Genomic DNA, 21,998 nt, shown 5'->3' on the forward strand with positions numbered 1-21,998 from the left:
AATTTGGCTTTTTGCATCTCAGTTCATGTAACTATCTACAGGAATTGTATTGTACTTAGGGAGCCGCAACTTTTTGTGCCAACAATTCTGGGAATCGCTATTGGCGCCAGTGCCCGACGCCGTTATAAGATCCAGGCCTGTCAATTATACCCCCCGGCGGGACGCCTATGGCCCTGTCGTTAAGCTGCACTAACTGTGCTTTATTGTAACTACAACGTTACGTAAGTGTACTAGCGCAAATTACCCTGAAGGGAATCTACATTTTTACCTGCCAGATGGAGCCTAATTACACCATACTGCATAAACAACTTAGAGACCTCCTTGAAGATCATTTCTTGCGTCTTGCAAATGCATTGGATACAGCGTGGGGACATGGTAACGGTCCGGAACAGCGCTCTAGCACCGTTTGCACGGAGATTACTTGCCAGGAGCTTTCCGACAAAAATCAAAGATCAGCCGTAGTGTGTCAGGCTGATGGTCCCTTCACGAGCAACGGTCCCTTAACCGGAACAAGCGCAACAACTCAATTGAATTGTCCTCTGGAGACCATTGCAGTAATCCTACCTGTGTCTCCTCACACTCCTCATGTTCCGATCTTGGACCCTGATATAGCCTTGGACTGCTATAATTTGAGAGGTCGGATGGATCAGTGCACCGCTACTCAGTTAACTGCTTTGACACTACAGTCGGATGGGCTGTTGCTGGGTAATAGCAGAAAACCACTCCGTGCGATTATTACCTGGGCCATGCTTTTACCCGGTTTCAGATCCGATCTCATATGGGACATCAATTGGGGTTCACCTATATGGGGACATGGTTTCCAAGTTTACTTATACCTATCATATGGACTCTTGTTTACTAAAACTGGTGTGGGCTAGACATCACTGAACAAGGGGTTTGAGGTGATGAGAAGTGACCTTCCGAAGTTTCCTTCATGAACGGGTCACCCCAATCCTACAGACTATCATGTTATGAACTCTACCTGAAATATAAGTTACATCTTAAAAGTTTTCTTTTGTGTGGTTGGATCGCATTTTGTTCTGTTCTGCTGCATATAACTTTAATAACATGTAGCTGTACTTTCTATGTTTCTGCAAGCTTCGTCTAAAATAAGGCAGCCATAACAGCTAACTAATACCTTTGTACATACAGTTGCAGGTTGCCCGCAATTATGGAAGTCGAATATTTAACCATTTTGTACACATAGGACAACAGTATATTATTTTGCTAGCTGAGTATTGTCTGTTTTGGTGTCCAGTGCCCCTATACTATCACTACATGTCTTTTAAAAGCAGATTCCTACCGAGTATAGCAATAGAAGCTGATAACTAATTTCATGCTTATTTGTAGGCTAAGTGTATCTCTTGCATTTCTTATAGTTTGATGCTCACTACTGGCATATATTCTACATTGATGTGTCTGGGGGTCTTGCTGTCTACGGCCGGGATGGCGAGATCCCAATACTGATGAGTTATGAAATGGGGTCTTACATTTGTATAATCCTTTTTCCTAAGCAGCTTCAACTTATTTTTTAAATAGTATTTGAGTACAGTTTTATTGATTTTTTACCTTGTTAGTGACAGCCTTTTTTTTTTTCTTCATACACTTAGCCTTCGCTACACAATTTATAGGGGACTACCTAACTTACTAAGTTAAAGTGCTGTATTGCCTTATTATTCAAAGCATGTCTTTTAAAAACCTACAGCTTGCAACATATGGGTGTATGCCCTATATTAACTATTGAATAGCACCACAGCCTATGGAATTGGTTATATTTTTGAGCCTAGCTATATGTACTATGAGATATATGTCCCTCCCGTTAATCTCTCCTTAATCTCTTTTTCTTTTAATTGGTAAGGCACAGGAATGGTGCACATGGTACGAGTTTTAACGTGCCCTTAACTTCTAGACTCCTATGGCAAGCCAATTCCACTGGAAAGAAATTTACACTTTTTCCCTATATAATAAATATTTAGTGCATTCTAGTTCAAAATAAAACTAAAATTCTGAGGTACAGAAAATGAGATCCACAAGTGGTCTCTTTTGAGTCAAGGTAACCTTCTGTAAGTGCCATTAAACACACATGGTGTAGGGCCCAAGAGAGGCCTTTCCAGATAAATAAGAAGGTTTAAAATTTCTATTGGCATGTTGTAGAATTGTTTTTTAGCAACTTTTAAAATTTCAGGCTCCATGTTATGGATATTGCAGACATTGTTTATTACATATGCAGGTTTATTATACAACTTTTATGATAAATCTTGTTAACTTGGAATTTACCTATATAATACTGTAATGTTATGTTTCTTTGCCAAAACTTAATTGCTTGATAGATATACCCATGAGCCTTGCCTTAATATGTGTGTTTCTTCTTACAGTAATTGTAAATATTATTGACTCCATGACATGGACTTAGAAGACATTGTTTATTGCATATGCAACTCCAATATGTAACTCTTATGATGAACCTTGTCTACTTGGAATATACTTCTATAATGTTATGATACTATCTTTGTTTGCCAAAACTATACCTCAATAAAAATATTTAAAAAAAAATAAAAAAAAAATATATATATTAAATTAAATTTAGAATTAAACTTTTATGATTCAGATAGAACTTGCTGTTTTAAATAACTCTCCGGTTTACTTCTATTATTAAATTAGCTTTGTTCTCTTGGTATCCTTTGTTTAAGAGTAAATCTAGGAGTAGCAATGCACTACTGGAAACTAGCTGAATGTAAATACTAAATGTAGCCATGAATCAGCGCTACTCAGGTGCTGAACCAAAAATGGTCCGTCTCCTAAACTTGCATTCCTGCTTTTTCAAATAAAGATACCAAGAGAACGAAGACAAATTGATAATAGGAGTCAATTAATTAGAAAGTTGCTTAAAATCGAATGTGCTATCTGAATCATGAAAGAAAAAATTTTTGGGTTTCATATCCCTTTAATTGATTGGGGTCTTAAACCATCATCAAAAGAAACATATACATTTATCTCCCTTAGCGACAGCCAATGTACCTCTCGCCGACATCAGTGAGACTGCTCTATTTGTGTATGTCTCCTGGTGGGAGGCATGTAGAAATAGCACATATCGCCGCTATTGTCGAGACCAGAGCTGTTGTAGGGCTTAACACCCCTTAAGGACATGCCATGTACCAGGGGGGGATCTGTGTTGTTAAAGGGAGAGTCAAGTCAAAATGTCAGGATTCAGATAGAGCACATTTAACAACTTTCCAGTTCACTTCCATTACCTAAATGTGCTCATTCTTTTTATATGCACACTCTCTGAGACCCCAGCTCCTACTTAGCACGTGCAAGATTCACTGGATATACGTATATGCATTTTGTGATTGGCTGATGCATTAGGAAGGAAAATGTAACTATGTATTTATTGATTATGCAATTCTACTGTGTTTAGTAGTCCATTAAGTGGTTAACTTATTTAATCTCCTTTTAAAGAAACAACATAATACTCTACAGCAGGGGTCGGCAATTACCGGCCCTCCAGATGTTATGGACTACATCTTCCATGATGTTTTGCCAGCATTATGGCTGAGAGCATTATGGGAGATGTAGTCCATAACATCTGGAGGGCTGATAGTTGCCCACCCCTGCTCTACAGGTATGGTCTGTTTCTGCTTATACCGTATTACATGATATTTATATGATGTTTTGTATTTCAGATAACAGTTCTTTCAATTTCAAATAAAAATCATTTTAAATTTTGGCCACTCAGAATCTTTTCACTTACTTTCAACCTCATTGTCCTGAAGGTATAAATGCTCCAGTGATCTTGGGACATAAAAAACATTCTGTAATTTGTTGTGACCCAGGTTTAGTTCCACAAGATTGGGAAGGTTAAATGCCTTCATTGTCACTTCCTCAAGATTGTTGTGTGACATTCGAATAGCTATTAGATTTTGGAGCTTGGTAAAATAATCCTCAGGAATTCTGGAAATGGAATTGTTTTCCAGAGACAAGTACATTAGAGAAGGTGGAAGAGTTGCTGGCAAAGATTTCAGATTGTTGTTGCATATGTTGACTTGCATAAGGTTTTTAAGTCTGGCCAAGGTCTTTCCTTGAATTGCTTCTATGTGGTTGTTGCATAAATCAAGCATAGTCAGATTTACTAAACCCTGGAGATCGTGCTCTTTCACTTTGGTGATCTTATTAAAATTTAGAAAAATTCTCTCAGCCGAACTTGGAAGAGGTGATGGGATCTCATCCAACTGATTATGATGCAAGTAGAGTTGTACCAGATGCGGAAACTTTGCAAACACACCAACCTCAATCTTGTTGGACGTTATTTTGTTGTGGCTCAGATTGATTTCCTTTAGAACAGTGACATTAATAAATGACTTTGCTTTCACAGAGTCAATGTCATTGAACTGTAGGTAGAGCTGTTGAATGCGAGAAGGGATTTGAGGAATGACTTTGAGTCTCCGATGGTCACAGTATATGGTCATAGGAAAGGTTGGCGGGCAGAGGCATTCTCTAGCACAATCAGTGCTGTATTGAACATATGGAACACCATAGTCTATATTGTGAGTAAACTGAATGGGTGAATGGAAATCATTATCCCTCTCAGGACCATATTCTGAGTCATAATCATAGTCTTCATATTGACAGAACCCCCTTGTTCCAAACAGAAGAACCACAACTAATAAAGTATTCAAAGTTCCCATTGTGTTTCTTGGTTTTCTGTAATGCAAGTATCATTTTGTTTATAAATGTTCACATATGGTTAAATTATCAATATTTAAAGAGCACATAGAGGTTTTATATATATATATATATATATATATATATATACACACACACACACAGCTGTCAGTACAAGCAGATGACTATATGGCTGAGGTTGATAATGTATTTGAAATTTAAGAACCAATGAGAATATTGAAGAGCTACACACTTTTTACACCCCCTGTTGTAGAGATATATGCAAAATAAAACATTACAATAGTAGCTATATGTATTAAGATAATGAAGCATGGTTACTGAAGCAATGTATATCTGCATTTTATGTATAACAAACACAAAAGCGATGCTATTTAAAGGGACAGTCTACTCCCAGAGTTGTTATTGTTTAAAAAGATAGATCTTTATTACCCATTTCCTAGTTTTGTATAACCAACACAGTTATATTAATACACTTTTTTACCTCTGTGATTACCTTGTATCTAAAACTCTGTGACTGCCGTCTTATCTCAGTTCTTTTTACAGACTTGCTTTTTAGCCAATCAGTGCGGACTCCTAGGTAACTTTCCAGGCATGAGCACAATGTTATCTATATGGCACATGTGAAAATCTAGAAATGCATTCAGATACTGTAAAAGACAACCTTCAAGGGCTAAGAAATTAGCATATGAACCTCCTAGGTTTAGCTTTCAACTAAAAATACCTAGAGAACAAAGCAAAATTGATGATAAAAGTAAATTGGAAAATTGTTTAAAATTACATTCCCTAGCTGAATCATGAACTTTTATTTTTTACTAGACTGTTCCTTTTAAAGGATTTGTATTGGACTAAAATGATTTCCATAAACAGTTGCTTGTCATTTAGCAAATACAAACACACAATAATCAGGTGAAAAGAAAGGATTTTTTCTTTTAAACATGCTAGGACATGGTGCCTTCTGGCCTCTGTGCAGAGACTAATAAATCTGCATTTTGTTTGAAGCATCTAAAAACCCACAGCTGTGACACCTGGCATGCAAGCTGAATCTTTTATTAAATACTGCATTCTTGTTTTGTTTGTTTAAAAGAAAGTTTTAGTTGGCTGCGCAAATTAAACGCCCCCTTTATCTTTCTAAGATAGACAAAGCACTGCAATTACATACCTGAACAACTGTGCCTTTTAGTTTGTCCTGAGTGACAGGGAAACAAATCCTTAGCTATCGTGCTGTAAAAATCCTTTTTTATATGAAGATTGTGCTGATTCCTTGAGCCAAAGCAGCAATGCTTCAGTCTAAAGTTCTCACGAAGACTTGACTTAAACTAAAATTATGTGTCTTTTCATTGTGCGTAATCTTCAAGACTTAGAAAAAAATATATGCTTTGTGATTTTGGCTGAGTTCAGTAAGTTTAATCTGTGTCCCTTCTTACTTTTGGTTTAAGGTGGGGCAAGAAATTCCTTGAATAAAAAACCCCAAACTAAATAGAGCAACATGGACAGTAAATGCACGTTTGTTTTACATGCCAGACCATCTCCCTCGCCGCTTGACCCTTTCTAAACTAGAACTGTCTTTTTATTTAATACAATTTTTATTTTTATTTTTACAAAAATTTTATGTGGCTTTGCAAACAAAATACATCACAATTGGTTATAGCAAAATATTACTTTTAAACTCACCAGTATATCATAAACGTAAACAAAATGGAATAGCCCAAAATGATGGTTCCCATGCCAACCCAAGATGGTAAAAATTTTTAGGCCAAATGAGTACCCTCAACTAACAGGGAAGCTAATTGTAGGGTAAAAATGTACTGAGTTAAACATCTTAGACTCTTATGGATTAAAAAAAGAAAATCTAGAAACAATAATCTGAAATAACAATAATGTAGTTAAAGAAGGATTATTAAAAACTAGAAACCATGGGGCCTATTTAACAAAGGTCTGTCGGACCTGATCCGACAGTGCGGATCAGGTCCGACAGACTTCGCTGAATGTGGAGAGCAATACGCTCTCCGTATTCAGCATTGCACCAGCAGCTCTTGTGAGCTGCTGGTGCAACGCTGCCCCCTGCAGATTCACGGCCAATCGGCTGCCAGCAGGGGGGTGTCAATCAACCCGACCATACTCGATCGGGTTGAATTACGGTGATGTCTGTTCGCCTGCTCAGAGCAGGCGGACAGGTTATGGAGCAGCGGTCTTTAGAAACGCCAGAAACGCGGGCCCTCAAGCTCCATCCGGCGCTTGATAAATGGGCCCCAATGTATTAAATTACAATTATTATAATAAGAATATAGGGGTCGATCACAATCCTTTAATAAGACGTATCAAATAATTTCTCTACAAAAATCCCCAGGGTCTTTAAAGGGATACGAAACCCACATTTTTATTTTCTAAATGTATCCACCAATCGGCAAACGCTACGCAGACTCTGAACCGAAAATTGGCCGGCTCCTAAGCTTTACATTCCTGCTTTTTCAAATAAAAATACCCAAGAGAGAACGAAGAAAAATTGATAATAGGAGTAAATTAGAAAGTTGCTTAAAATTGCTGCTGTATCTGAATCACGAAAGAAAAAAAATTGGGCTTCATATCCCTTTAATGATGATTTTCCTCATAATCAGAGAAGGGTGACTAAAAATAGTGAAGAACAAAAAGTACAACAGCTTATTTGTACACAAGAACCATAAGATACCATAAGTGTGAGAGACATTACCAATAGAATAACATTATAATTGCTAGTTAAACATAAAAAGACCTTCTAATACACTCTATTAAATCCCCCCATATTACTAAAGGATTGGGTGCAGATATGTTGGTCAAGAAATTCAAATAGACTTCTTTCATTTTGGTTCTATTTGCTTCTTGCACACACAAACTAGCTATTTCTTTCATAAGGTGGTGAGAGTCCACAATCCATTACTGCTGGGATTCAACTCCTGGTCACTAGAAGGAGCCAAAATTTCAAAAATACTTCATCCCTCACACCTCTCTGGTATGCTAGTCCTATCTTTGTCTCTCAGGAGGAAGGTGAAGAATTGAGGTGCCCCAGATTTTTCGTTGAGAGGGGTACTCGGACTGTTTTGAAGCTGCGTACATTTTTTTCTTTACTAAAGGAACCGTGCATTATTTAATTAGTGATTTATTTTTTTATTTTTGCCCATTAATATAGGCACTAAGTGGTTTCCTATTACCATTAGTGGTATTCTACAATGTTAATCTACTAGTCCTTTTGTGTATTCTCGGACTTTGCTGTTATAAGTGCCTGAGTATCTAATCTAATACTTTAATTATTCTCTCAACTTACATTATATTATAATGTATTAATTCCTGTGTCTGTATTTTCACTTTATTGGAGCATATTGGAACTGTTCTGACTCTTTTAGTTCCTGTAGAGTATAGATCCTCATATTGCTTACATCTTATATTTAAGTGTTATTGTTACAAATTTTGCATTTGCCGCTAAAGGAATCTGTCCTCCCTTTGTTTATTATATACAAAAGAGTTATTCAGATTTTGCTCCATAATTTAATTTTGTGCACTCTACAATTTTAGAGGTGTTGGCAGCTATGCCTCCTCCAAGTAAGTGGAAAAGGGGCTGTGTCTGACATTCAACCTAAGTCAGTTTTACTAGCAATTCTGAATATTACAAAATCAGATCAAATAAACAGCTTCTACATGAATCCGTCTGACACCTTAGATTTGTTTTATGAAGGTGAAATAATTTAGAATGATAATGAGTTAGTCTCTGATCAAGTTACAACATTTTCCTTTTTATGTTAAAATTTGAACATCTTACATACACTTTTCAAGGAGGCATTTCATACTTTAGGTGTCCAAGACCCTAATATACCTGAGGAAAAATCTATTAAGCAATTGGATTTGATTTGTATTTCTCCAAAGTGTTTTTCCGGTTCCAAAGGCTATTCTAAAATAAATTGCCAAAGAGTGGTCCAAGTAGGGTTGCCACCTCGGCCATGTTTTCCTGGACACTTATGAGTTACACATGCTGCAGGGTAAGCAGGGTGGAACATGTATTGTGCTTCTGGACATCACATGAATAATGCTGATGAACAGCACAATACATGTTCCTCCCTGCACACCCTGCAGCATGTGTAACTCATAAGTGTCCAGGAAAACATGGCTGAGGTGGCAACCCTAGGTCCAAGCCTGTATTCCTTTTTATCCGGCTTCAGAATTTTAGAGGATGTTCCCTTTACTGGCTTCCAGAGCAAAGCTATTGGGAAACTATTTCAAAGGTGAAAGGTGCAATTTCCTATCTTAACTAAATGCACTACTATTCCCTTAGAGGATATTACATTTTCCAAATACCCTATTGACTGACAATTAGAGTTATTTTACACAGAAAGTTTTTTTTTCAGCTAGCAGGTTTCTTTTTAAACCAACTATTAGTATTGTCTGCATTGCAGCAGCTTTTATTGTTTGGTAGACAACTTATCTGATCAATTATTAGATTATTCTGTACATAAAGATTTTCAGCTTTGTTTGAATATGATAAGGACAACCAGTGCCTTCATTTGTGATGCAATATTTGACATAATATAGATTAATGCCAAAAATATAGCATTTGTGGTTTTAATCAGAAGGGCCTTAGGGCTGAAATCACGGTCAGCTGACATGGTTTTAAATAAGTAGACTTTTATCTCTTCCTTTCAAGGAAAGATATTGTCTGGGCCTGGTCTAGTCACCATCATTTTTGCTCTGACTGGAGGTAAATAAGCTTTTCTTCCATCAGGAAAAGAGGTCTAAGGGAAAGAACACAGCAAATAGTCCTTTGTGTCCTGTTTGTCAATCTAGTAACCAAAAGTCTTCCTTATGGAAGTCCAATACTAATTGGAAAAGTCCAAAAAGCCTTCTAATCTACCAAGTTAGCATGAAGGTGTGGCCCCGATCCAGATACTCTTCTGGCAGATTATGCCTTTTTTAGGAAGGCTTCAAGGCCTTTACAAAGGTTTCAACCTTTTTGTTACAAAAAAAAAGGGAATTTGCAGGTCAATTCTTGATTCTTAAAACTTTTACACAAGTTTCTCAGATTTCCTACTTCCAAGATAGAAGTGATCAAATTATTCTTTCCCTTGTTCAGCAACAGCAATATATGGCCGTGAAAGATTTGAAAGATGCTTAACTTCATATTCCTATCCATCAGGGCCATTACCAGTTCCTAAGTTTTGCTTTCCAGGACAAACACATTCAGTGTCTACCATTTTGTCTGGCTTCTGTACCCAGAATCTTTACAAAGGTGTTGGGAACCCTTTTGTCTGTAATAAGAGCTCAGGGTATTTCAGTGGCTCATTACCTGGGTGTTATCTTTGTACAGGCTCCATCATTACCTTTGGCAGCATCTTATACCAACAGCTTTGTGTAGTTTTCTTTGCTTCATGGTTGGAGAATCAATATTCTAAAGAGTTATGCTGATACAAATTTGGGCATCCGTGACACCCTCCTCTTTTTTATGGATTTAGTATCATTATTGTTTATCTGTAATTTGGTAGTGTGGGTTGTAACTGTGAGCTGATTTTATGTTCTGATGCAGACAGAAGATTGTGAACTTTTTTTGTACCATTTATTGCTTTTGAAGTATTTGGCCGCCCCTTGACCTCTGTCAGGACTGCCTACAGCTAGTTAGGCCCAGGCATGCAGGCCTTTGGACATATAGAAGTATCACTGTCCTAAAGGACACATTTCTTTTGTGTAAAATATGTTTGGCAATGGACTGCACTCTCAAACTAGACTGGGTACACTGGGCCCTGCAAAACTCTCAGCCCTGGGTGCTCATCAGCGCTCACAGCCAGCTGAAAAGCTTTCAGTGACTCAGATGCAAGCCTGGGTGCAAAGCCCAAATGGCAAATTAAAAAAGAAATTAACACAACATACAGACAGTCTGGCACTCTCTTGCAATCACACAGGAAGATTAAAAGAAACAAATAAAATAAATAGCTACATCATCTGGCCAAATGGTTTAAGCCTAGGACCATGCCAAGACCTCTTCCCTCCTGGGTCCCCATTTATAACCACACAATGCATCAAAAAGACTGAGTCACACACAAGGGTGCACAGGACTTATGTAATTTCCCTAGAAACATACAAAACATGGAAATGGACTGCACTCTCAAAATGCACTGGATACACATCATATGACCCAGCACTCACAACCAGCTGCACAGCTTTCAGTGACTTAGGCAATTAAAACCCAACAAGTCTGATTTCAGGATATGAGGTCTGAGATGTTAAAAAAGGAAGGCAAAGGGCTTTAATATAGAGATATATACATAAACATGTCTAAATATGTCTTTGTATGTGTATAATTAATATATATATATATATATATATATATATATATATGTATTTATATGTGTATATTTGTATTTACACACACACACATATATATATATATATATATATATATATATAACACAGAGAAAGTCCAGCACTCGCTTACAAGCTCACAGCTAAGATTAAAAGCAAAAATGGAAGGGTTAGTTACCGCATTTGGCCAAAACCTAGGAGCCTAAAACAGCCACACAATGCAAGCTCTAAATCCAACAAACTGGGAACAAGTGAAGGGTGCAAAGGCTTATGTAATCACCCTAGACATATACAAAACACGGAAGGGGACTACACACTCAGACTGGACTGGGTACACATCCCATGACCCTGCAACATGCTCAGCCCTGGGTGCTCACTGGCACTCACCTGTCTGGGGTTAACTGCCTGTGACTCTGGTGAGAGCACAGCTTCCTGTGAGTGCCAGTGAGCACCCAGGGCTGAGCACTTTATTTTGGGGGACATTTTGAAAATTAACCAGAAATCTGATCTCTGGTTAATTTCTCCAACATAGGTGTGTCCGGTCCACGGCGTCATCCTTACTTGTGGGATATTCTCTTCCCCAACAGGAAATGGCAAAGAGCCCAGCAAAGCTGGTCACATGATCCCTCCTAGGCTCCGCCTACCCCAGTCATTCTCTTTGCCGTTGTACAGGCAACATCTCCACGGAGATGGCTTAGAGTTTTTTAGTGTTTAACTGTAGTTTTTATTATTCAATCAAGAGTTTGTTATTTTGAAATAGTGCTGGTATGTACTATTTACTCAGAAACAGAAAAGAGATGAAGATTTCTGTTTGTATGAGGAAAATGATTTTAGCAACCGTAACTAAAATCCATGGCTGTTCCACACAGGACTGTTGAGAGCAATTAACTTCAGTTGGGGGAACAGTGTGCAGTCTCTTGCTGCTTGAGGTATGACACATTCTAACAAGACGATGTAATGCTGGAAGCTGTCATTTTCCCTATGGGATCCGGTAAGCCATGTTTATTACGATCATAAATAAGGGCTTCACAAGGGCTTATTAAGACTGTAGACTGTTTCTGGGCTAAATCGATTCATTATTAACACATATTTAGCCTTGAGGAATCATTTTATCTGGGTATTTTGATATAATAATATCGGCAGGCACTGTATTAGACACCTTATTCCTTAGGGGCTTTCCCAAAGCTTAAGCAGAGCCTCATTTTCGCGCCGGTGTGGCGCACTTGTTTTTGAGAGGCATGGCATGCAGTCGCATGTGAGAGGAGCTCTGATACTTAGAAAAGACTTTCTGAAGGCGTCATTTGGTATCGTATTCCCCTTTGGGCTTGGTTGGGTCTCAGCAAAGCAGATACCAGGGACTGTAAAGGGGTTAAAGTTTAAAACGGCTCCGGTTCCGTTATTTTAAGGGTTAAAGCTTCCAAATTTGGTGTGCAATACTTTTAAGGCTTTAAGACACTGTGGTGAAAATTTGGTGAATTTTGAACAATTCCTTCATGTTTTTTCGCAATTGCAGTAATAAAGTGTGTTCAGTTTAAAATTTAAAGTGACAGTAACGGTTTTATTTTAAAACGTTTTTGTACTTTGTTATCAAGTTTATGCCTGTTTAACATGTCTGAACTACCAGATAGACTGTGTTCTGAATGTGGGGAAGCCAGAATTCCTATTCATTTAAATAAATGTGATTTATGTGATAATGACAATGATGCCCAAGATGATTCCTCAAGTGAGGGGAGTAAGCATGGTACTGCATCATTCCCTCCTTCGTCTACACGAGTCTTGCCCACTCAGGAGGTCCCTAGTACATCTAGCGCGCCAATACTCCTTACTATGCAACAATTAACGGCTGTAATGGATAATTCTGTCAAAAACATTTTAGCCAAAATGAACCCTTGTCAGCGTAAGCGTGGCTGCTCTGTTTTAGATACTGAAGAGCATGACGACGCTGATATTAATATCTCTGAAGGGCCCCTAACCCAGTCTGATGGGGCCAGGGAGGTTTTGTCTGAGGGAGAAATTACTGATTCAGGGAACATTTCTCAACAGGCTGAACCTGATGTGATTGCATTTAAATTTAAGTTGGAACATCTCCGCATTCTGCTTAAGGAGGTATTATCCACTCTGGATGATTGTGAAAAGTTGGTCATCCCAGAGAAACTATGTAAAATGGACAAGTTCCTAGAGGTGCCGGGGCTCCCAGAAGCTTTTCCTATACCCAAGCGGGTGGCGGACATTGTTAATAAAGAATGGGAAAGGCCCGGTATTCCTTTCGTCCCTCCCCCCATATTTAAAAAATTGTTTCCTATGGTCGACCCCAGAAAGGACTTATGGCAGACAGTCCCCAAGGTCGAGGGAGCGGTTTCCACTTTAAACAAACGCACCACTATACCCATAGAGGATAGTTGTGCTTTCAAAGATCCTATGGATAAAAAATTAGAAGGTTTGCTTAAAAAGATGTTTGTTCAGCAGGGTTACCTTCTACAACCAATTTCATGCATTGTCCCTGTCGCTACAGCCGCATGTTTCTGGTTCGATGAGCTGATAAAGACGCTCGATAGTGATTCTCCTCCTTATGAGGAGATTATGGACAGAATCAATGCTCTCAAATTGGCTAATTCTTTCACCCTAGACGCCACTTTGCAATTGGCTAGGTTAGCGGCTAAGAATTCTGGGTTTGCTATTGTGGCGCGCAGAGCGCTTTGGTTGAAATCTTGGTCGGCTGATGCGTCTTCCAAGAACAAGCTACTAAACATTCCTTTCAAGGGGAAAACGCTGTTTGGCCCTGACTTGAAAGAGATTATCTCTGATATCACTGGGGGTAAGGGCCACGCCCTTCCTCAGGATCGGCCTTTCAAGGCAAAAAATAGACCTAATTTTCGTCCCTTTCGTAAAAACGGACCAGCCCAAAGTGCTACGTCCTCTAAGCATGAGGGTAATACTTCTCAAGCCAAGCCAGCTTGGAGACCAATGCAAGGCTGGAACAAGGGAAAGCAGGCCAAGAAACCTGCCACTGCTACCAAGACAGCATGAAATGTTGGCCCCCGATCCGGGACCGGATCTGGTGGGGGGCAGACTCTCTCTCTTCGCTCAGGCTTGGGCAAGAGATGTTCTGGATCCTTGGGCGCTAGAAATAGTCTCCCAAGGTTATCTTCTGGAATTCAAGGGACTTCCCCCAAGGGGGAGGTTCCACAGGTCTCAGTTGTCTTCAGACCACATAAAAAGACAGGCGTTCTTACATTGTGTAGAAGACCTGTTAAAAATGGGAGTGATTCATCCAGTTCCATTAAGAGAACAAGGGATGGGGTTCTACTCCAATCTGTTCATAGTTCCCAAAAAAGAGGGAACGTTCAGACCAATCTTAGATCTCAAGATCTTAAACAAGTTTCTCAAGGTTCCATCGTTCAAGATGGAAACCATTCGAACTATTCTTCCTTCCATCCAGGAAGGTCAATTCATGACCACGGTGGATTTAAAGGATGCGTATCTACATATTCCTATCCACAAGGAACATCATCGGTTCCTAAGGTTCGCATTCCTGGACAAACATTACCAGTTCGTGGCGCTTCCTTTCGGATTAGCCACTGCTCCAAGGATTTTCACAAAGGTACTAGGGTCCCTTCTAGCTGTGCTACGACCAAGGGGCGTTGCGGTAGTACCTTACTTGGACGACATTCTGATTCAAGCGTCGTCCCTTCCTCAGCAAAGGCTCACACGGACATCGTCCTGGCCTTTCTCAGATCTCACGGATGGAAAGTGAACGTGGAAAAGAGTTCTCTATCCCCGTCAACAAGGGTTCCCTTCTTGGGAACAATTATAGACTCCTTAGAAATGAGGATTTTTCTGACAGAGGTCAGAAAAACAAAACTTCTAGACTCTTGTCGGATACTTCATTCCGTTCCTCTTCCTTCCATAGCTCAGTGCATGGAAGTGATCGGGTTGATGGTAGCGGCAATGGACATAGTTCCTTTTGCGCGCATTCATCTAAGACCATTACAACTGTGCATGCTCAGTCAGTGGAATGGGGACTATACAGACTTGTCTCCGAAGATACAAGTAAATCAGAGGACCAGAGACTCACTCCGTTGGTGGCTGTCCCTGGACAACCTGTCACAAGGGATGACATTCCGCAGACCAGAGTGGGTCATTGTCACGACCGACGCCAGTCTGATGGGCTGGGGCGCGGTCTGGGGATCCCTGAAAGCTCAGGGTCTTTGGTCTCGGGAAGAATCTCTTCTACCGATAAATATTCTGGAACTGAGAGCGATATTCAATGCTCTCAAGGCTTGGCCTCAGCTAGCGAGCACCAAGTTCATACGGTTTCAATCAGACAACATGACAACTGTTGCGTACATCAACCATCAGGGGGGAACAAGGAGTTCCCTAGCGATGGAAGAAGTGACCAAAATCATTCTATGGGCGGAGTCTCACTCCTGCCACCTGTCTGCTATCCACATCCCAGGAGTGGAAAATTGGGAAGCGGATTTTCTGAGTCGTCAGACATTGCATCCGGGGGAGTGGGAACTCCATCCGGAAATCTTTGCCCAAGTCACTCACCTGTGGGGCATTCCAGACATGGATCTGATGGCCTCTCGTCAGAACTTCAAAGTTCCTTGCTACGGGGCCAGATCCAGGGATCCCAAGGCGGCTCTAGTGGATGCACTAGTAGCACCTTGGACCTTCAAACTAGCTTATGTGTTCCCGCCATTTCCTCTCATCCCCAGGCTGGTAGCCAGGATCAATCAGGAGAGGGCGTCGGTTATCTTGATAGCTCCTGCGTGGCCACGCAGGACTTGGTATGCAGATCTGGTGAATATGTCATCGGCTCCACCTTGGAAGCTACCTTTGAGACGAGACCTTCTTGTTCAGGGTCCGTTCGAACATCCGAATCTGGTTTCACTCCAGCTGACTGCTTGGAGATTGAACGCTTGATTTTATCGAAGCGAGGATTCTCAGATTCTGTTATCGATACTCTTGTTCAGGCCAGAAAGCCTGTAACTAGAAAGATTTACCACAAAATTTGGAAAAAATATATCTGTTGGTGTGAATCTAAAGGATTCCCTTGGGACAAGGTTAAGATTCCTAGGATTCTATCCTTCCTTCAAGAAGGATTGGAAAAAGGATTATCTGCAAGTTCCCTGAAGGGACAGATTTCTGCCTTGTCGGTGTTACTTCACAAAAAGCTGGCAGCTGTGCCAGATGTTCAAGCCTTTGTTCAGGCTCTGGTTAGAATCAAGCCTGTTTACAAACCTTTGACTCCTCCTTGGAGTCTCAATTTAGTTCTTTCAGTTCTTCAGGGGGTTCCGTTTGAACCCTTACATTCCGTTGATATTAAGTTATTATCTTGGAAAGTTTTGTTTTTAGTTGCAATTTCTTCTGCTAGAAGAGTTTCAGAATTATCTGCTCTGCAGTGTTCTCCTCCTTATCTGGTGTTCCATGCAGATAAGGTGGTTTTACGTACTAAACCTGGTTTTCTTCCAAAAGTTGTTTCTAACAAAAACATTAACCAGGAGATTATCGTACCTTCTCTGTGTCCGAAACCAGTTTCAAAGAAGGAACGTTTGTTGCACAATTTGGATGTTGTTCGCGCTCTAAAATTCTATTTAGATGCTACAAAGGATTTTAGACAAACATCTTCCTTGTTTGTTGTTTATTCAGGTAAAAGGAGAGGTCAAAAAGCAACTTCTACCTCTCTCTCTTTTTGGATTAAAAGCATCATCAGATTGGCTTACGAGACTGCCGGACGGCAGCCTCCCGAAAGAATCACAGCTCATTCCACTAGGGCTGTGGCTTCCACATGGGCCTTCAAGAACGAGGCTTCTGTTGATCAGATATGTAGGGCAGCGACTTGGTCTTCACTGCACACTTTTACCAAATTTTACAAGTTTGATACTTTTGCTTCTTCTGAGGCTATTTTTGGGAGAAAGGTTTTGCAAGCCGTGGTGCCTTCCATTTAGGTGACCTGATTTGCTCCCTCCCTTCATCCGTGTCCTAAAGCTTTGGTATTGGTTCCCACAAGTAAGGATGACGCCGTGGACCGGACACACCTATGTTGGAGAAAACAGAATTTATGTTTACCTGATAAATTTCTTTCTCCAACGGTGTGTCCGGTCCACGGCCCGCCCTGGTTTTTTAATCAGGTCTGATAATTTATTTTCTTTAACTACAGTCACCACGGTACCATATGGTTTCTCCTATGCAAATATTCCTCCTTAACGTCGGTCGAATGACTGGGGTAGGCGGAGCCTAGGAGGGATCATGTGACCAGCTTTGCTGGGCTCTTTGCCATTTCCTGTTGGGGAAGAGAATATCCCACAAGTAAGGATGACGCCGTGGACCGGACACACCGTTGGAGAAAGAAATTTATCAGGTAAACATAAATTCTGTTTTTCTGAGGGCTAATTGCTACTGTGAGCTTGCTGTAGCAATAACCAGTCACTTGTAATGGCTGGTTATTTATCCTGGGCCCATAAACCGGCGAATTTGCCTGTTTACTTGTGCGCAATAGGTTAGCGCTCCACTTGTAATCTTGCTCAATATAAGTTAATTATGTTTAATAAGTTAAAATGAGTTCTATACGTTAAATTGCCATGAAGGGCTATTTTTAAAACTCAGCGAAGCTAAATATCACACAAAAAAAGACAAAGAAATCTGTTGAAAATATGTGTATTGTAGGAAATAGCAACAATCTAAAGGGGAAATTGCTGGATTTTGTAAATCTAGCAGTGTACACACAGCATGGAACAGATGTGCTCTGGGGCTTTGTTCCACACATCTGTGCATGATGAACAAACTAATTAAAATGTAGTGCAATCAAAAGTGGCCAAAATGTGTAAAACTAAGTGGAAAGCTACTATTGTATTTGCAATCATGCAGAAATTTCAGAGGCCACCCATAAATAAATATATGTAGGAGCAAGAACCTTGGAGACGTCTAAGTATTTTCCAGCTGCTATGTAAATGAGAATCCTGATGCCCCTTTCCATATGATAGTCAGAAATAGGAACAGCACAACAGACAAGAAGGTTCAACTCTGTCAAGGGCTCCACACCAGGTCCCAAGTATTAATACAACAGTCCAAAAGACAGCAGCACTTACCACTTCCAAAATTGCAGACATTTATTGAAACGCCAAGGTGCACAAGTACAACAACATTTCGGACCTCAGTCCTTAATCATGTCAGTACTGACATGATTAAGGACTGAGGTCCAAAACGTTGTTATATTTGTGCATCTTGGTGTTTTTCAATAAATTTCTGCAATTTTGGAAGTGGTGAGTGCTGCTGTCTTTTGGACTGCCCCTTGCCATATGCTCAGGTTTCCACTCTCTTGGTGGAAAGTGATACAGAAGAAGCAAGGAGGCAGAAGCTGTAGTTGCAGAGACATGGTGTTTCATAGCTTTGAGTAGGGATTAGGTATTTCAGACTAACAGCTCATAATAGTCTAAGAAGGGTCATATTTAAAGTCCTGATTAAGACTTTTAATTGGCTTTGAAGCTGTTTAAATGAAACAATGAGGTTAAAGGGACAGTCCACATGGCACCAGCATGCACCCAAATCCAACTGCTGCACTGTGTACAACCCACACCACCTGGCGCTACCTCACTCAGGGCAAAAGAGAATACAGTATGCCAGGGAAACTTTCTTTATTTGGCTGTTTCAACATGGCCGCCAAACTCCTCCTCCTTCCTCCTTCTGGTGGGTTTAGTAGAAATCGCTCCCAGCAGTGTGCGTGACTGGACTGGATTACATCAGACACGTTGCGCATGTGCAAAACTACGATGCGTCAGACCCTGATCATTGGATGCTGCTACACAATAGATGTGCCTTCGGATTCTCTAGGAGGAGTTATGCTGCCATCCCATAACAGCTGAATAAGAAATTATTTTTAAAATACTTTTTTCCTTTTACCCTGTTCAAAGCGGCACAGGACGGCATGGGGTGCCCGCGGCACAACAATCACAACAAGGTACCTGCCACTCCCATATAGACTGTCCCTTTAATTTATATTCCTATTGGTTGGTTTGCTCTACCAACAGAATGCAAGTTTTTCCATCTTAATATGAGGAGAGTCCACGGCTTCATTCCTTGTGGGAATACAGAACCTGGCCACCAGGAGGAGGCAAAGACACCCCAGCCAAAGGCTTAAATACCTCTCCCACTCCTCTTATCCCCCAGTCATTCTTTGCCTTTTGTCCAGTCCAAGGGAACTTGGAAACCTTCTCAATCTTGGAATAAATCCAAGCAGAACAAGAAGCCCGCTGAGACAAAAACAGCATGAAGGGGTGACACCCGATCCGTCGCCGGATCGTGTTTGGGGCACACTATCTCTCTTTGTGGAGACTTGGCTAGGAGACGTGCAAGACCCTTGGGTTCTGGAGGTCTTTGCTCAGGGTTACAGGATAGGTTTCAAATCTCACCCGCCCAGGGGCAGCTTCCTCTTATCAAACCTGTCTTCGAGACAAAAAAACTAGATGCTTTTCTAAAGTGCGTGAGGGATCTCTCCTCCCTAGGAGTGATTGTGCCAGTACCTCTAACAGAAAGAGGTCTGGGATATTGCTTACATTTTTTTGTGGTCCCAAAGAAGGAGGGTGCGTTTCGGACGATTCTAGACTTAAAGTGCTTAAACAAGTTTCTGTCGGTGCCATCGTTAAAGATGGAAACAATAAGGTCAATTCTGCCTTTAGTTCAAGAGGGATAGTTCATGACGATAGACTTGAAGGATGACTACCTTCATGTGCCAATTCACAAGGATCCCTTCAAGTTCTTAAGATTCGCCTTTCTGGATCAACACATGTGGCTCTACCATTTGGTCTGGCTACTGCCCCAAGAGTGTTTATGAAGGTTCTAGGGGCTCTGCTCGCAGTGGCAAGATCCAGAGGTATTGCAGTAGAACCTTACTTGGACGACATCCTGGTCCAGACTCCGTCCTGCCGGTTGGCAGAGGACCATTCAAGAGCTCTGCTACTTTTTCTTCAATCTCATGGATGGAAGATAAACTAAGGAAAGAGTTCTCTGGTTCCCAGTAACAGATTGGAATTCCTGGGTACGATAATAGACTTCATATCCATGAAGATATTCCTTACAGACCAGAGACGTTGCAAGATTACTTCCAATTATCTTGCACTCCAGACCACCTTCAGACCATCTGTGGCCAGGTGTATGGAGGTAGTTGGCCTCATGGTTTCCAGCATAGATGTCATTCCATTCGCCAGGTTTCATCTCAGGCCTCTTCAGTTGTGCATGCTGAGGCAATAGAATGGCGATCACTCTGATCTATCCCAACAGATTTCTCTGGACAACCGGTCAAGAGAATCGCTCTCTTGGTGGCTCTGTCCAGATCGCCTGTCCCAGGGGACATCCTTCTTGAGACCATCCTAGGAGATTGTTACTACGGACGCAAGTCTATCAGGATGGGGAGCTGTTTGGGGTGCCAGGAAGGCACAGGGTTGATGGACTCGAGAGGAATCACTTCTCCCGATCAACATTTTGGAGCTTCGAGCGATCGTCAACGCTCTGAAGGCTTGGCCTCGTCTGGGCTCATCCCAGTTTATCAGATTCCAGTCAGACAACATTACCTCAGTGGCTTACATCAACCATCAGGGGGGAACGAGAAGCTTCCTAGCCATGAGGGAAGTATCTCGGATTATGGAATAGGCGGAGGCCCACAGCTGCTTGCTCTCAGCGATCCACATTCTGGGTGTGGACAACTGGGAAGCTGACTTTCTCAACGGACAATCGTTTCCCCCGGGGGAATGCTCACTCCATCCCGAGGTGTTTGCGGAGATTTGCAACAGATGGGGGATGCCGGAGATAGATCTAATGGCGTCCAGACTCAATGCCAAGCTACCCAAATATGGGTCGAGGTTCAGGGATCCTCAGGCAGAAGTGATAGATGCCTTAGCAGTGCCCTGGGAGTTACCCCTAGTTTACATTTTTCCTCTGTTACCACTCCTACCTCGAGTAGTGGCCCGTATCAAGCAGGAGCAAGCTTCGACTATTCTAATTGCTCCATCGTGGCCTCGAAGGATGTGGTTTGCGGACCTAGTGGGGATGTTGTCATCTCCTCCATGGAGGTTACCTTGTCGCAGGGATCTGCTGGAACAGGGTCCCTTTGTTCATCAAAGTCTGGATTCTCTGAGGCTGACTGCGTGGAGATTGAACGCTTAGTCCTAGCCAAGAGAGGTTTTTCTGAGAGGATGATTGATACTCTCATTTAAGCTAGTAAGCCGGTGACCCGTTGCATCTATCATAAGGTGTGGAGGACCTACTTATTCTGGTGTGAAGAACGTGGATTCCCATGGCATAAGGTCAGGGTATCCAGGATTCTTTCTTTTCTCCAGGACGGCTTGGAGAAGTTACTTGCTGCTAGTTCTTTAAAGGGACAGATTTAGGTGCTATCTGTGTTATTACACAAAAGTCTCACTGATCTCCCTGATATTCAGTCTTTTGTTCAGGCTCTGACCAGAATCAGACCTGTGTTTAGACATTCTGCTCCTCCTTGGAGTTTAAATTTGGTTCTTTCGGTTTTGCAGAGGGCTTCGTTTGAGCCCATGCATTCGGTTGACATTAAGTTACTGTCTTGAAAGGTTCTTTTTCTACTGGCTATTACTTTGGCACGCAGAGTCTCTGAGATGGCGGCCTTGCAATGTGAGCCTCCTTACCTAGTTTTTCATGCTGATAAGGCTGTTCTTCGCACTGGGTTGGGATTCCTCCCTAAAGTGGTCTCTGATCATCAATCAGGAGATCGTGGTTCCTTTCTTGTGTCCTTATCCTTCTTCAAAGGAAAGATTACTAGATTATTTGGATGTGTTTCAAGCTTTGAAATTCTATCTTCAAGCTACGAAGGAATTTAGACAGACTTCGGGGGAGAAAGGCTTTGTAGGCTGTGGTGCGCTCAGAATAGGATCCACCTCTCTTTACCCTCCCGTTTTCATTCAGTGTCCTCTAGAGCTTGGGTATATGTTTCCCACAAGTAAGGAATGAAGCCATGGACTCTCCTCATA

The 21,998-nt window shown here is 41.2% G+C and overlaps 1 protein-coding gene across 1 annotated transcript in view; it reads right to left on the bottom strand.

The window, feature by feature from the left end:
* The window catches only part of OMD (osteomodulin), a 12,055-nt gene extending 5,974 nt beyond the window's left edge, over window positions 1–6,081 (bottom strand). The window contains exons 1-2 of the mRNA XM_053721186.1: window positions 5,843–6,081; window positions 3,752–4,701 (exon numbers count right to left, since the gene is read on the bottom strand). Of these exons, the coding sequence (XP_053577161.1) occupies window positions 3,752–4,685 (934 nt within the window). The 5' untranslated portion in view covers window positions 4,686–4,701; window positions 5,843–6,081. The remainder of the gene's footprint in view (window positions 1–3,751; window positions 4,702–5,842) is intronic.
* Window positions 6,082–21,998: the final 15,917 nt, after the last annotated feature.

Source organism: Bombina bombina, chromosome 7 (assembly GCF_027579735.1).
Source record: "Bombina bombina isolate aBomBom1 chromosome 7, aBomBom1.pri, whole genome shotgun sequence".
NCBI lineage: Eukaryota > Metazoa > Chordata > Amphibia > Anura > Bombinatoridae > Bombina > Bombina bombina.